This window comes from Phyllostomus hastatus, unplaced genomic scaffold (assembly GCF_019186645.2).
Source record: "Phyllostomus hastatus isolate PE091 unplaced genomic scaffold, TTU_PhHast_1.1 phas_scaffold_78, whole genome shotgun sequence".
In the NCBI taxonomy this organism is placed as follows: domain Eukaryota; kingdom Metazoa; phylum Chordata; class Mammalia; order Chiroptera; family Phyllostomidae; genus Phyllostomus; species Phyllostomus hastatus.
The window spans coordinates 90646693-90663084 of NW_025334041.1; the positions used below are offsets into that span (position 1 = coordinate 90646693).

General features: G+C 37.6%; 1 protein-coding gene across 1 annotated transcript in view; it reads left to right on the forward strand.

Moving 5' to 3' along the window:
* RAB1A (RAB1A, member RAS oncogene family) overlaps positions 1 to 16392 on the forward strand; it is a 33740-nt gene that overhangs the window by 14355 nt on the left and 2993 nt on the right. The window contains exons 2-3 of the mRNA XM_045828821.1: positions 4277 to 4349; positions 8553 to 8648. Of these exons, the coding sequence (XP_045684777.1) occupies positions 4277 to 4349; positions 8553 to 8648 (169 nt within the window). The remainder of the gene's footprint in view (positions 1 to 4276; positions 4350 to 8552; positions 8649 to 16392) is intronic.

A 16392-nucleotide genomic window follows, 5' to 3' on the forward strand; every position in this document is an offset into this window, starting at 1 on the left:
CCATTCCCTATGTCTTTTGTCATGTTGGGTGAGAACAAAATACAGTTGATCCTTGAACCAGTGGGGAGGTTAGGGGCACCTACCTGGGCACAATATAAAATCTGCATGTAACTTAATATGCAGATTCCCATCTGGTTAAAAACATGACCCATGTGACAGTGTGGACTTTAAAAATCCATATATAGATGCATCCATGCAATTCAAACTCATGTTAACTGTGGTCTTGTTTAGCAGTGATTATCCCACTGTAGAGAAGAGTACTGAACTCTTCATATTATTTTTAATTGAGAAAGGTGATTTAAAAAAATTGAGTATTAATTTCTTCTTCCCTCCCAAACCTATTGGGAATTTTCCTGAGTTTATTTGAGCCAAGCTGACATCATATGCTGCAGCAAGATCTCAAATGCTCTGACTGTTAATTTCTTGAAACCATAATGTAATTTGTAACAATTATTAGGAAGCATTCATGTTTTTTACAACCTTAAGAATACTCTGAAGTAGAGAAATTGATTTTTAAGGTAATGAATGCTACCTCAGGCAACATCTGTGACTCAGTGCTGTCCTTTATTGTAACAGGGTCCAGTACAACTGATTCAGGTGATGTTTACTGAATGTCTACAGGAAGCTTGGCATTGTGCTCAGGGAGATTGGTAAATTCAGGGTATCTATTGTGTTGAAATTTATGTTAAAAATTAAGTAACTCAGAAAATCAAACTGCATGGAACTCCGACAGCCAAAGAGTTAAAGAAACATTCATCCAGACAGGTAGGAGGGGTGAGATGGGAGACAGGCAGCTGAGCTGAAAGGATGGTGACCAGGGCAAGTTGGCATACCATGCAGGTGATGTGGGACTGACTGAATGGGGAAACTAAAGACTCAAAAGCTCTAGCTGTAAAAACTGCAGGGGCTGCAACGGTAGGAGAAACTCCTAGTCTCACAGGAGAGTTCATTGGAAAGTGGGACTAAAGCAGTGCCTGCCAGTGGCATTGTTCCCTCTCTGGCCCCTCCCCCACAGACAATGCCACAACACAGCAAACACGGTTTCCCCACCCTGGCGAATACCTAAGGCTCCGCCCCCATACAACATAACAAGTGCACCAAGGCAAAGAAATATGGCCCAAATGAAAGAACAGGTCAAAACTCAGAAAAAGAGCTAAGTGACAAGGAGCTAGACAACCTATCTGATGCAGAGTTCAAAACACTGGTAATCAGGATGCTCACAGAACTGATTGACCTTGGTGGCATAATGAAGGAACAAATGAAGTCTACTCAAAGTGAAATAAAGCAAAATGTACAGGGAACCAACAGTGATGGGAAGGAAACCAGGATTCAAATCAACAATTTGGAACAAAAGGAAGAAATAAACATTCATTGGAACAGAATGAAGAAACAAGAATTCAAAAAGATGAGGAGAGGCTTAGGAGCCTCTGGGACAACCTTAAGCACTCCAACATCCAAATCATGGGGGTTCCAGAAGAAGAAGAGGAAGAACAAGAAATTGAAAACTTACTTGAAAACATAATGAAGGAAAACGTCCCCAGTCTGGCTGGCGAAGGAAATAGACTTCCAGGAAGCCCAGAGAGTCCCAAAGAAATTGGACCCAAGGAGGAACACACCAAGGCACATCATAATTAAGTTACCCAAGATTAAAGACAAAGAGAGAATCTTATAAGCAGCAAGAGAAAAGGAGACAGTTACCTACAAAGGAATTCCCATAAGACTGTCAGCTGATTGTCCAAAACAATCCTTACAGGCAAGAATGGGCTGGAAAGAAGTATTTGAAGTCATGAAAGTCAAGAACCTACATCCAAGATTACTCTATCTAGCAAAGCTATCATTTAATATGAAAGGGCAGATAAAGTGCTTCTCAGATAATGTAAAGGTGAAGGAGTTCATCATCCCCAAGCCCTTATATGAAATGTTAAAGGGACTTATCTAAGAAATAGAAGATGATAAAAAAAATAATGGAAAGTAAAATGAGAACAAACTCACAACTATCAACAAATGATCCTAGAAAACAAAAATTAAGCAAACAGCTAGAACAGGAACAGAACCAGAAATGGAGATCATATGGAGGGTTATCGGTGGGAGGGGGAGGGGCAGAATGGGGGGAAGGTATAGGAATAAGAAGCATAATTGATAGTCATAAAATAGAAGGGGTGGTAATTAAGAATAGTATAGGAAACAGAGAAGCCAAAGAACTTAAATGTACAGCCCATGGACATGAACTGAGGAAGGTGAGAATACTGGACGGCGGGGGTAATGCAGGGCAGAGCAGGGATAAAGGGGAGAAAAAAATTGGGAAAACTGTAATAGCCATAAACTATACTTAAACAGAAAAACTAACTATAGTAGTATTAATGGTGCAGTTATTCTTGCTCAATGAAATGTAAATTCTCAACATACTCATTGCTAGTGTCAGTGTTCAGCATTCTTAAGAATTTAGTCTAAGGAGGAAGCAATCAATAGTGCTAATAAAGTCAATCAGAAACTGTACTGCCTAATAAAAGTTGTATGGTATTATGTATGAATTATTAAGGGTAAAATTTCACAGTCATTACCTTCGCCCCTTTTTTCTTTAGTATGTCAAACTGGAAAGGCTATTTTTTTTTAGTCCATTCTGTGTTTTAATCTCCCTCTCTTTTTTAAAAAGATTTTATTTACCTTTAGAGAGAGGGCAAGGGAGGGAGAAAGAAAGGGAGGGAAACATCCATGTGTCCATGTATGAGAGAAACATTGACCTGTTGCCTCTTGTATACACCCCGACTGGGGACTGAATCTGCAGTCCAGGTATAGGGCCCCACTGGGAACCCAACTGGCGACCCCTTGCCTTGCTGTATGATGCCCAACCAACTGAGCCACACCAGCTAAGGCTTTGGTCCCCTTCTTAATGCTTGCTTAAAAGCTTCTTGTTTCCTTCTATGACTTTTATTTTGCTGTTAACTAGAGCACTTTGGATTTTCCCCCTTTCCTTGAGATATAATTAGGGACAATAAGTATACTATAGTAACTTAATATAACCAAAAAGATAAATTTATGTAATACATATTACTGTAAACTTGGGTAACAATTGATGAATATCCACAAAGATAATCACTGTTAAAAGTTGTATATCTTGCTTGTAATTATGATTAATTGTAATCTAATTTAAATTGTGAATGATATTTGGGTTTCACATTAGGTAGCATTTTTAAAAACAGAATCACAAACAGCAAAATTGAAACTCATGCTTATCTTCTAAAATAATAAAGTATAAATTCTGGATTTAAAAAAATCTTTTTCAAATTGCATGGAAGAACAGTTAGAACTGGTCAGAATTAGAAAGGCTCTATGAAGGATTCCTTTGGAGACCATGGGCAGGTAGGTAGTCTTTTGTCTTCAGGTCCATGAAGGAAAACCCACAGATGGTCTTTGAGTCAGGCCTGGCAGTGTCAATGTACAAAAACAAAGCTTAGATGTCAGTATTTTCTGAAGAATGCTTTACTGACTTTGACTTGTTAGAGAAAGAGAGGAAGAGGGAGAGAAAAACATTGATTTATTGTTCCACTTACCTGTGCATTCATTGGTTGATTCTTGTATGTGACTTGACCAGAGAGTGAACCTTGGTGGGAATGATGCTCTAACCAACTAAACTACCCTGCTAGGGCTCTGAAGAATGCTTTAATACAGGCTTAGAATGTTTGTCAATTTGTGCCTTTGCATAAACCACCTTTGAGTTTACCACATCTTCAGTTTAAAATATTTATAATACAGGCTTACACAAGTTAAATGATCCTTTTTTTTTTTTTTTTTTAAGGAAGAATTTCCAGGTGTATGCTAGGAAAGGATCATAAAAGCCCCTTGGAAGATTGCTATGAAATAATGTTTTGATCTTGGAATTAGGAGGACAGATTTGTTTCCTTGGCAAGAATACTCCCTGTATTCTAATACTGTAAAGGGATTTATCCAGCAGTTTCTTGGGTTCTCCAAGAATGCATATCACTTATGTTTCCTTTCATTCTTTCCTTGGAAGTAGTTCACTGATCTCAGAGATCATTGGGGACACATTGCCTATCTTACTTTTATGCAATTTTGTCATGTTCAGTGATTCATCAAAAGGACTTCTGCTAAGGACTTGGTTGCAAAAGGACTTGATTACAATTTTGGCTTCTGCTAAGCTATTCATGGACTTTCCAAGAGCTATAGTCTTCCTTAGTGACCTGCTTATTATTCTTGCTATGTTTTTGTTGTTGCAGGAATATCCTTTTTATCAATGTTTTTTTTTTTCTTTTTGCAGTGATTATTTATTCAAGTTGCTTCTGATTGGAGACTCTGGAGTTGGAAAGTCTTGCCTCCTCCTTAGGTTTGCAGTAAGTTGAAATTGAAATACTTTTTTTAAAAGATTTTATTTATTTATTTTTAGAGAGGGAAGGGAGGGAGAAAGAGAGAGAAAAACATCAATGTGCGGTTGCTGGGGGCTGTGGCCTGCAACCCAAGCATGTGCCCTGACTGGGAATCGAACCTGCAACACTTTGGTTCACAGCCCACACTCAATCCACTGAGCTACGCCAGCCAGGGCAAAATTGAAATACTTTTAAAGAAATTAATACTGCATATGTTTTCTAGGTAGACAAAAGATTAAAGTTTTGCTCACAAAAAATTAATTCTTCCAGAATATATAGATTAAAGTCTTCAAGTATACATCTGTAGTGATACCTTGGAGCCTTAAGGAAAAAAAATGCTGTTGTTCTTAAAAGAAATTCAACGAAGTGTGGTTGTAAAGTCAAAATGATATTCTTGATAGAGGTCAAACAGTGTTTCACTCCAACATATATAGTGAGGTAAATGGAAAATAGTTGGCCTATGTTGAAAATGACTTGATGGACAACGAATTTTCAAGTAAAAGTTCAGCAGAACAAAAAGGAAATGCAGGGTCTAGTACAGACTGTTTTTTGACAATGGTATTGTGTTCTGTAATAAGCATATTGACTGCCTTCAAATTTAACATGGTTTCCATCTCACTGTGTGGATCATGGTTCTTAGAGTATGGAGTAAATATCCCTAGGGATTATTGGGACCCTTTTGGGGGGTTGTTCATGAGATCAAAACTATTATTCTAATAATACTAAGCTCTTAGTATTTACTTAGTAAATAATTACTTAGTACTAAAAATAAAGACATTTGCTTTTTTCACTGTGTTGACATTTGCTCTGATAACGGAAAAGTAATAGTGGGGTGAAACTATTGGCACCTTAACACACCTTGTCAAGGCTGTGCTAAGCCCCAAACTGTGCTCATAGTTATGTTATTTACCTCTCTTCACTCACCGGGGGGGAAACACCATTTTCACTTCAGAGTGTCTTTGATGAAAAAGTAAAAATGATTAAGTTTTAAAAATCTAGTCCCTTTTTTTTAAATATCACGTTGTGAAGAAATGAGGAATATGCATAAAGCGCTTTTGCTGCTTACTAGAGTGTTTTGGTGTAGTTGTCTTGAGGAAAAGTATTTTTTTACTTGAAAGAACAACTGATAGACTACAGTTGTGTAGAATTGGATATTGGAAGACATTTTCTCAAATGAACTGAAGATTGTCACTTCAAGGAAAATATCTGACAGCATTTGCCGCCAGTAATAAAATTCAAGCTTTCAAAGAAAAATTAGAATTTTAGAGAACTTGTAATTCACCACTGCAAGCTTGACAGCATTTCAGATACTAAATATGACTTTTCTGATTAGATGAACAGTGATATTAATGAATGTCATTAAAAAATAATTTCATTATATATCATAGTTAAAAGTGAAATGGAAGTACTAAATTATTTAATATGTGTGAATGTATTTTCTAACAAAAAATTATGAAAGAAAAGATTGTTAAATTTGATTGCATAAAAATTAATGGCAAGCAAATAAAAACGTTAGAAGACAGATGGTACTAGCAAAAAATATATATATATGAGGAAGGGATGATATTCTCAATTTATAAAGCACACTTATACATTAATAAGAAAAGGATTTTGTCCTAATAGAAATATGTACGAATACATGAGAGGTAGGTCACAAAAAAAGAAATACAAATTGACAGTGAATATGAAAAAATGTTCAATTTTATTTGTGAGTAAAGGTTTAAAAGTGGATTTTACTTAATATTTATTAAATTGGCAAATATTAAAATTAAGAGTAACTCCTAGTATTAAATCAGCAGTTCTGGGTAGGTGGGAAGGATTGGGCATCTCTTAATAAAAATGGCTATATGTTTGTGTTTCAAAGAAAATTCTCTCTGAGATGCCTGTTGATCTAAGTTAAAGGTTTTCGCTAGTACCCACACAATAAAATCACCTGGAAGTATTTACAAAAATACTAATTTGTGGATCCCCCAAATAGACAAAGGTACAAAAGGTATTATAACGAAATGTATGACAAGCTATTGGAGCACAAGAGGGAATGATCTCTTAACTGTTGTCTGAGGAGTTGGAGAATGTTTGGACAATTACTGTTGCCTGGGCTCAGAATTGAATAGTGAATAAAAATTGCCATGTGACCCAGGGGCTGGGGGAGTAGGGGGTGTGCAGAAAGAGATAACCGAGAATTTGGGCAGAAGGAAGAGCATGTACAGTGGCTCAGAGCCATGCAGTACGGGTCATTTAGGGATTTATAAGTATTCTAGCAAAGCATTTATAAATGTTTCTAACAAAACTCCCTCCCACAGACACATTTTACAATTTACTTAGAGGTTTTTTTTCAATCCCATGTATGTATCAGATTCAGCATCATCAAGACTTGCCCACACTGGCTTCATTTAATCCTTTCTTCCCCTTCTCTGTTGTAGTGTTGTATTGCAAATTGTGCAAGTATTGTTTTCCCCCCTACATACTTTAGTATGAATTTCCCCAAACTGGACATTTTTATATAAAATAACATTGCCATTATTAATTAGAAGAATAATTTTCCTTGATTGTCTCAGAAGTGTTGATATTATGGTTGGTTTGAATCAGGATTCAAACATGGTCCACACATTCTGGTTGTTTCGCTGCTTAGTCTCTTAATCTAGGGTTTTTCCTTTCTATTGCCTTTCTATTACCTTTCTACCTTGCCTTTCTATTACCTTGCCTTTCTATTGTTTTCCTGCCCTTTATTTTTTGCAGAAACCAGGGCAGTTTTCCTACAGATTGTCCAGCATTTTATATTTGCCACTTTGCTTCCTTGTGGTGTCTTTCAGTTGTTCAGATTCCTTGTGTTTCTGTAATTGGAAGTAAACCCCAAGAGCTGTGCTATCTTTATGGTAGCTACTAGCCCCATGCAGCTATTTAAATGTAAACTAATTAAAGTTGAATAAAATTAAACATTCATTTCCTTGTTCTCACTTGCCCTTGGGACTAGTGGCTACTGTATTGACTAGCTCAGCTTGTAGGATGTTTCCATCATCAAAGAAAGTTCTGTCGATATTGCTTCTCTTAGTGGATTTAGTTTTGATTAGATTTAGGGCCATCTTTGTTGGCAGAATACTTAATAGGTGATGCTTTCTGCTCGCTAAGATTGTTCATTGGGTTTAGGTGGTGATAGCCTGATCTCTCCATTCATACATTTTTTCGCAAACATTAAAAGTTTTGTTTCCATTTGGAGTAAAATGTCACAACAGATTCTTATGTTCAGATTCTGGACATTTTAAAAAAACAAGTATAATTTTAAAAGTTTAACATTGGGTTACACATTGTTCACATACAAGCTTGTACACAAATGTTCATAACAGCATTATTCATATTAGCCAAAAATTAGAAACAACCCTGATGTCCACCAACTCATTAATGGGTAAATAAAGTGTGGTGTATCCATACAATGTATATTATTCAGCCATAAAAAGAAAGGAAAACTTTATGCTGAGTTAAAGAAGCCAGACACCAAAGGCCACATGTTGTATGATTCCATTCATATGGCATGTCCAGAATAGGCAAATCTATAGAGACATAAAGTAGACGAGTGGTTTCCGGGGTCTAGGGGAAGAGAAGGAAATGGAGAGGGACTGCTGCGTACAGGGTTTCATCACAGGGTGGTGGAAATGTGCTGGGGTTAAATGATGGAGGTGGTTACACAACTGTATGAATATACTTAAAAACCACTGAATTGCACACTTTAAAAGGGTGCATTTTATACTGTGAGAATTTGAAAAAGTCATAACTAGGAAATAAAATTGACTTCTAAAAAAATCCAGAAGAGGAGAGTGACATTACTTTGTGGTGAATAAATTGGATTTGGGGGTGAGGGGAACTAGAGTTTTACTAATTAGTAATTAGGAAAATCATTCATAATCATTGTAAATATAAATCCTTTTTCTATATAAGAATTTGCCAAGAAATATGTAGAAAAATTAAGGATAACTGTTGAAAAAGTCTTAAGAAGAGACTACTGTTAAATAGTACTTTGTAATAAAAATATGAACTGAGTACTGGAGCAGGATGAAGTGGTCGTCCTCAACATGCTGTGCCTTTTAACCATATCAGCTTCGTATATACAAGTTAACACTATTTTATTTACTGTATTGAACATTAACTTTAATCATTAACTTTTTATCCCTTCAGGATGATACGTATACAGAAAGCTACATTAGCACTATTGGTGTGGATTTCAAAATAAGAACTATAGAGTTAGATGGGAAAACAATCAAGCTTCAAATAGTAAGTAATTTTTGGACTAGAAGTATTTTTGAAATTATTTTTGGTAAATTTAAAATGTATTTATTTTTTAATATAGTAACAAAATTAAATTTATAGTAGCTTAACCATGTATCTGTGATAGTGTGTAGAATAAGAATTGTTCAGATTAAAAATGATTTCTCTAAGACTACCCTTCCTCATTGAATTTTCCATTTATAAAGCAGAAAAGTACATTTTTTAAGTCAAACTTGGTCCTAGTTACTGCTTTTTTGCTTTTAAGTTTATTTCTTATTGTATTTTATTGTGTTTTTTACCCTGCTATACCCTCTACCACCTCCACCCACCTCATGGTCCTAGTTATTTTTCTTGTGCTTTTATCAGTAGAGTCTACGTTAAAATTTACCTTGCCTTCTATCAAAAGTAAATGAGCATTTTCTTTATGCCTTTTACTGTGCTAAATATTGTGGAACATGAGAAGAAACCTAGGGAAAGCTTCTTTATGTGTGGCTAAATTGAATAGTTGACCCTCGAACATCATGAATTTTAACTGTGCACGTCTACTTATACGTGGGTTTTTTCAGTTGATGCATGCAGTTCATTGACCCATGCAGTTCAAACTTGCATTGTTCAAGGGTCTTCTTACAGTTGGGAATCCTCGTGTGCTGGGGGCAGACATGATTTATTTGTGAGTTTTTGACTACTGATGGTTGGCACCCTGAGCTTCTGTGTTATTCAAGGGTCAACTGTATTTATTTAGTTCTTTTGTATGTATTAGATAGTATGTACCAAGTCTTGGAATTTTATTGAAAAGCTTAGTTTTCCTAACTTGTTTTACAGCTCAGGAAAATGGATGCTGATTTAATTAATAATTTACAGTTTCTAGCAGAACCAAATGACCCATAGCTCTGTCTTCAACATTTTATGTCCTTGTGCCTAGCCCCCTTGTCTATCCTTACAACCCTAACCCCACATTAAAAATAGACAGTTGCATGGGTCTGGGACTACCAGTGTGGACATGTCTGTGGTCTTTAAAAATATTAATTTCTGGGTATCTTTTGGAACTGGCTATTAGTGTGAGGTAACAGAAAACCAGTGACTGTACTTTTGATGGAATTGATAATACATTGAACTGGGAGTTCTGGATTGGGAGTCAGAAGACTTGGATTTGTTATCTTTCTGATATTTACTATTTAGAAAGTCATGGGTTAACTTACTTCAACCTTTTTCCTGAGACTCAGTTTATTATCTCTGAAATGAATATGAGTATACTTGATTTGCTAACTCATAAGGTAGTTGTAAGAACCAAATCTAGTAGCTCTGTGTATGTGTGTATGATAATGTATATGAAAGCCCTTTGTAAACTTTTGGGCAGTATGATAGGCCCCTCCCAAGACCTTGAGGGGATGCCTGAAACCACAGACAGTACAGAACCCTACATATACTGTGTTTTTTCTTACATGTATATACATACCTATGATAAAGTTTAATTTATAAATGAGGCACAGTAAGAGGGTAACTATATACTGATAAAAGATATGAATGTCATCTCTCTCAAAATGTATTGTATTGTACTCACCCTTCTTGTGATAATGTGAGATAATACAATGCCTTCATGATGAGATGAAGTGAGGTTGATATGCTTGGCAAAGGGGATGATGATTCAGGTCAAGGGTGGGATGGAGTGTGATGATGTGACATTTCATTGCACCTCTCAGGGTGACATACAGTTTAAAACTTATGAATTCTAGAATTTCCATTTAAAGTTTTGGACAATGGCTGTGGATAACTGAAACCACAGTGAAACCGTGGATAAGGGGGCGGGGGCTACTGTATACAAATGTTACTGATGATATGACATACCTCAGAGAGGTAATTTTTTTTAGTTGCTCATTTTCCATATAAGACTCTGATGAGGTGGGAGAAAAGTGCATTACAAAAGAATTGTGGGTTTTGATGTAAGTTAACATACTTCGTACTTCAAATAAGGACTTGCAAGGATGTACTTATGAGTTTGAAATACTTTAAACCAGTGAATGAGATTACCTTCCATAGTAATTTCCCCCCATTATATGTAGGACTTTATACTTGGCACAGTATTTCAGGTGTCAAGTATAAAGTTAGAGGCATGTTTCAGAAAGATGCACCCAGGCCTCTTAACTACTGATGTGAAGTGATTATGATTATGTGTGATCATTGGTCTCCATAAGATTTGAGTGTATATTTGTGAAAACAGTCACATACTGCTACTTTCCTATGGCTGGAACAGATCTTACTTAATAGGTCACTCAGTCTTCCTTTCATCTTTGTTCACAATTTCCTTTCCCTATCGGGTGCCTTTTTTTGAACATTTTTGGGAAGTTCACCAGCTTATGAAAGAAGCTAGCTCCACTTATAAATAATCTCTAATTGTTAATTCATTATATTGAACTGAAGCCAGTTTCCTTTAACTTCTAGCTCTCCTCTGCCATTTAGAGCTGCCTGAATGAAATTAATTCCTTTTCTGTTGGCAGTTTGCCCTTTATTTTTAATTTTTATAATCTTTCTTTTAAAAAATTATTACTGTTTTTTAATTAGAGTTGACATACACTATTATATTAGTTTCTGGTGTACAACTCAATGATTAGACATTACATAACTTACTAAGTATTCATCCTGATAAATCTCGTACCCATCTGACACCATACATAGTTATTAGAATATTATTGACTATATTTCCTATGCTGTACTCTACATCCCCATGACTAGTCTGTAAGTACCAATTTGTACTTTTTAATTCTTTCACCTTTTTTACCCACCCCCCCAACCTCCCTCCCATCTGGCAACCATTAAAATTTTTCTCTGTAAGTCTGTTTCTGTTTTGCCTTATTTGTTTTAGATTGAATTGTTGATAGACATGTATTTATTGCCATTTTATTGTTCATATTTTTAATCTTTTTTTTCTTCTTAAAGTATATGTCATAGTGGTGATGAACTCCTTTAGCTTTTTCTTGTCTAGGAAGCTCTTTATCTGTTCTTTGATGCTAAATGATAGCTTCACTGAGTAGAGTAATCTACTAGAGTAATCTTGGTTATAGTTTCTTGCTTTTTATCACTTAGAATAGGGATGTCAAACTCATTTTCACTGGGGGCCACATCAGCCTCGAGGTTGCCTTCAAAGGGCCGAATGTAATTTTAGGATTGTATAGATGTAACTACTGCTTAACAGTTAATCGAGAGCTTGGTGCTGCCGCTGGGTAGAAACAAGGTACTGGGCTGGATAAGACAAGGTGGAGGGCTGGATTCAGCCTGCGGGCAGGCCTTGCATTTGCCACCTGTGAGTTTGAGTATCTCTTGCCAGTGTCTTCTGGCCTGCAAAGTTTCTGTTGAGAAATTAGCTGACAGTTTCATGGGAGCTCCCTTGTAGGTAATTGCTTTCCTCTTGCTGCTTTTACAATGCTCTCTGTCTTTAACTTTTTGCATTTTAACTATGGCGTGTCTGGTGTGGGACTTTTGGGGTTCATCTTCTTTGGGACTCTGTGCTTCCTGGATTTGTATATCTAGTTCCTTCACTGGGCTAGGGAAGTTTTTTGTCATTATTTTTTTAAATAAGTTTTCAATTTCTTGCTTTCTTCTTCTTGCACCCTATGATTATGAATGTTGGTACACTTGAAGTTGTCACAGAGGCTCCTTACACTGTCCTCAGTTTTTTGGATTCTTTCTTTTTTAAAGGTTTTATGTATTTATTTTTTTTTTTAGAGAGAGGGGAAGGGAGGGAGAAAGAGAGAGAAACATCAATGTGAAAGAGAAACATTGATTTGGTTGCCTCTTGTATGTGCCGGGATTGGGGACCAAACCCACAACCCAGATGTGTGCCGTGACCAGGAATTGAACTGGTGACCTTTCACTTTGCAGAATGAGGTCCAGTCAACTGAGTCACACCAGTCAGAGCTGAATTTTTTCTTTTTGCTGTTCTAATTAGGTGGGTTTCCCTGCAAATTATTCTTCATTTCAATTAGGGTATCCTTCATTTCTGACTGGTTCTTTTTTATGGTTTCCATGTCCTTTTTTATGTGTTTAAAGTTCTCACTGTCCTGGCTGGTGTGGCTCAATGAACTGATTACCGGCCTGCAAACAATTTGATTCCCAGTCAGGGCACATACCTGGGTTGTGGGCCAGGTCCCCCGTCAGGGGCATGTGAGAGGCAACCACACATGATGTTTCTCTCCCTCTCTTCCTTCCCCCTCTCTAAAAATAAATAAATAAAATCTTAAAAAAAATAAAATTCTCACTGTTGATCCACTTTTCCTCCAAGTTCATTGAGCATCCTTATAGTTTTGAACTCTGCATCTAGTAGTTTGCCTGTCTCAGTTTTGTTTAGTTCTTTTTCTGGAGTTATGTTCTTTCATTTAGGACACCTTTGTCTCTTCATTTTGGCAGCCTCACTGTGTTTGTTTCTGTGTATTAGGTAGAGCTGCTTGCTATGTCTCCAGAGTTTGTTAGAGTGGCCTAATGCAGTAGGTGTCCTGTAGAGTCCAGTGGAAGAGCGTTTTTATTCACCAAACTGGGCACTACTGGTATACCTCCCCTGTGGGCTATGTACACTCTCCTCTTGTAGTTGAGCCTTCATTGCTATTGGCATGTCAGTGGGAGGGGTTTACCCCTAGGCTGATCAGCTGCAAGGACTGGCTGTGACCACTGAGGACTTTGGGGGATCGGCTATGCAGGGGCCCACCCCATGGAGCAGGACTTGTTTAGGGCTCTGGTGCCTGCTTAGTTTGCATTTTGAGTGTGTTGCTTGTGGAGGTGGTGGCTGGTGCTTCATTGTGGTCTCAAGGTGTCTGGCTCTGGGGTTTCCTGGGAGGTGCTATCAGAGGTCAGCTGCCACCTGTATTCTGCCCAGGGCCACCTGGCCTTCTGCATATAAAGCCTTCTGCAGATGGCTGCTACTTCTTACTAGGCTTGGAGGTGCCGAGGGGCCTGGCTGCAAAACAAGGTCCCTGCTGCTAGTGCTGGGCCTGGGGCCACTTAGAGTTCTGAGGCATGCAGAGGTCAGATGCTGCTTGTTTTGATAGATTTTAGGAAGACCTGAAGCATGAGCCAAAACAGGCCATTCCTGTGGAAAAGCCACGGAAATATCTTGGGTCAACTGGCAAGTTGGTTGGGGTGGGGTCTCAGGGAATAACCAGGGTGGTGGTGGGGAACAGTGATAGCCAGGTTGATGGAGACTCAGATATGGTGCCCACCTGCCAGCTCTAGGGGGAGAGCTCAGAAAAGAAACAATGGCCTGCTAGCATTTCTAAAGCTGCCCCTGCAGCTTTTGCCCTGATACCAGACAAATTCAGTTCTTCCCCGTATGTCCCTGGCACCTTTCAAGCTGCTGCCCCATACTGGAGCTGAGAGGGAGTGAGTTTGAGTAAGTTTGTGCTAGGGACTCCAGAAGCCCTTTGTCTCACTCAGTCACAATCGCTGTTGGCTTGTACAGCTGGAAATTATAATGGGAGTTCTCTTCTAGCACTGGAACCCTGGGCCAGGGACCTAGTGTAGGGCTGAGATCTTCACTTCTCAAGGGGAATCCTTGGCAGCCAAGATACCCCTCCTGATATTTTATCTGCCATATGTGGGTGCGGGAGTAGCTGCATCTCTGCCCTTCCTAGCAGTCTCATTGTGGCTTCTGCTTTATATCCTTCTTGTAGGACTTGCTTCGGCAGTTCTGAATGATGGTTGTTCTATAGTTTAGTTGTAGTTTTGATGTTGTTGGAGGATGGGAGTACTGCCCAGCCTGTGCTTTAGATCTTACCACAACCTCTACTTCTGGAGTTAGTTATTCCTTTCTGGAAGTATGTTTTCTGAACCTTTTACAGTTTGAGTTACTCTTGTGTTTTATAAGTACCTCTTATTAAAATGTGATTCCTGAAATCAAATAGGATATAGCCCAGACAGTGTGGACTATGTGAGGAAAATCCTCTTTTTATTTGGACTCTGAATCACCCCCGCCCTTTGGACTTCAGAGACTCAGGGCCTTTTCTCATCGTTAATCCACTCAAGGACTTACAAAACTCCTCACTTTGGATCTTAGGGCTTTGAGTTTGTACTTTTTTTAAAGACATAATTTGTGACTACTCTTTTTAAATCTGAATGCTAGATTTTACTTTTAACCCCATTATACTTCAAATTGCTTGGCTTCAGTTATCTTTCCAAGTTTTCTAGGTCTTTCAAAATTATTGTTGATCTATATTTTAAATATCCTTTCAGCTTTTCAAGTGTGTCCATCTGGGACTTTGTATTGTAGTTAGTGATTACAAAAACATTCAGCTGGGCAGGGCAGGTATGGAGTCCAGACCCACAGCAAGAAGGCATACTTCTGTGATTGTTCATTGATGAGGCATTTATGGAAATGCTTACATTATGCCAGGCACTCAGATTCGAGGTTACAGAGATAAATGATTAACATAGCCTCATAGGAGGAGATCCCATTTCAGCCGGAGAGACAAACATGGAAAAATCAGTTACGCTGTGATAATGTACTATTAGGATATAGACTCAGGAAGAGTTTTTAGAGTGGTGAGGAGACATCAGAAATTTTACTCTTCAGATGCCATTGCTCAGTCAGCTACAATTCTTTGTTAACATTTATTCATAAACTATTTCTTCCTTGTGCTATCTTTGTGCAAGGGGTTGGTAGGTGGAGAAGGGAGGACTTTTTTCTGTATTTAATCCTCATTACCCCTCATAATCATAGTGTAACTGATTTTTCTGTGTTTGTTTTCCCCACCTTAATGGGATCTCCTATGAGGGCTATGTTTCATTCATCTCTGTAATCCTGATTCTGAGTGCCTGGTGTAGTGTAAGCATTTCCGTACTATTATATTGAACAGCTTCTACAGTCAAGCACTCTGCTAGGCATTTTACAAACATTAGTTCATTCAAACCCATTTAGCAATTCTGTAAGGTGAGAGACACCTAGGATTAGATGAGGAAACTATCCCTACCATTAAATAACCAGGAACCTAGATTTGATGTTTCCAAGTCAGGTTGGCTTGACTCCAAAGCTCATGCTTCTCCAAGGATATCCTGAAAGATAACAGATCTAAAGTCTTCTGGCTCTCAGGCTAGTACTTTTAACAAAAAAGGTAATGAAGTTGTTCTGACTTACCTGTTTATTTTAGATTAATGATATTAACTTTATTTGCTTCATTTATTTTTTTTCCCTTGGAGTATGTTATAGACATATTTACTCCAAACATAGGTTGGTATGCACCTGTATTTTACTATGTAACCATTAATCACATTTAACTAAATTGACACCAGTGCCTCAATATTATCTAATACCAGTCTATATTCGTATTTCCCCAAAATTGTACTCGTTTTTCACAGGTCTGTGTCAGCTGGGTTCTAGAACAGGAAGTATTTTACTGAGTGCTCCTGAACTGGATGTTGTTTTTTTTAATTTTGCCATTTAAAACATTAGAGGGGATTAATGTCGAGTTCAGATATACTTCCAAACTTTGTAATTCCCTCCCCTTAAAGGGTATTGCATCTTAATCTTCACTTGTCTCAGGCTTCAAGTCTTTTTACAGTAACCAGTATGTTATTTCTCTATCAATCAAGGTGTTACCTTTCACCAGTAGAGTAGGTAGCTATTCTCAGTATAAGTTTTTTGTTAAGCCATTGTCTAAGAGCTACTTAAACAAAATTCTTATTGTCCTTGTTAATTAAAACAAGACTTTAAAATCTAACAGTTGAGTTTCCCCCTCAGTTTTTTTAAACCCAGAACTTGAATGTAGTA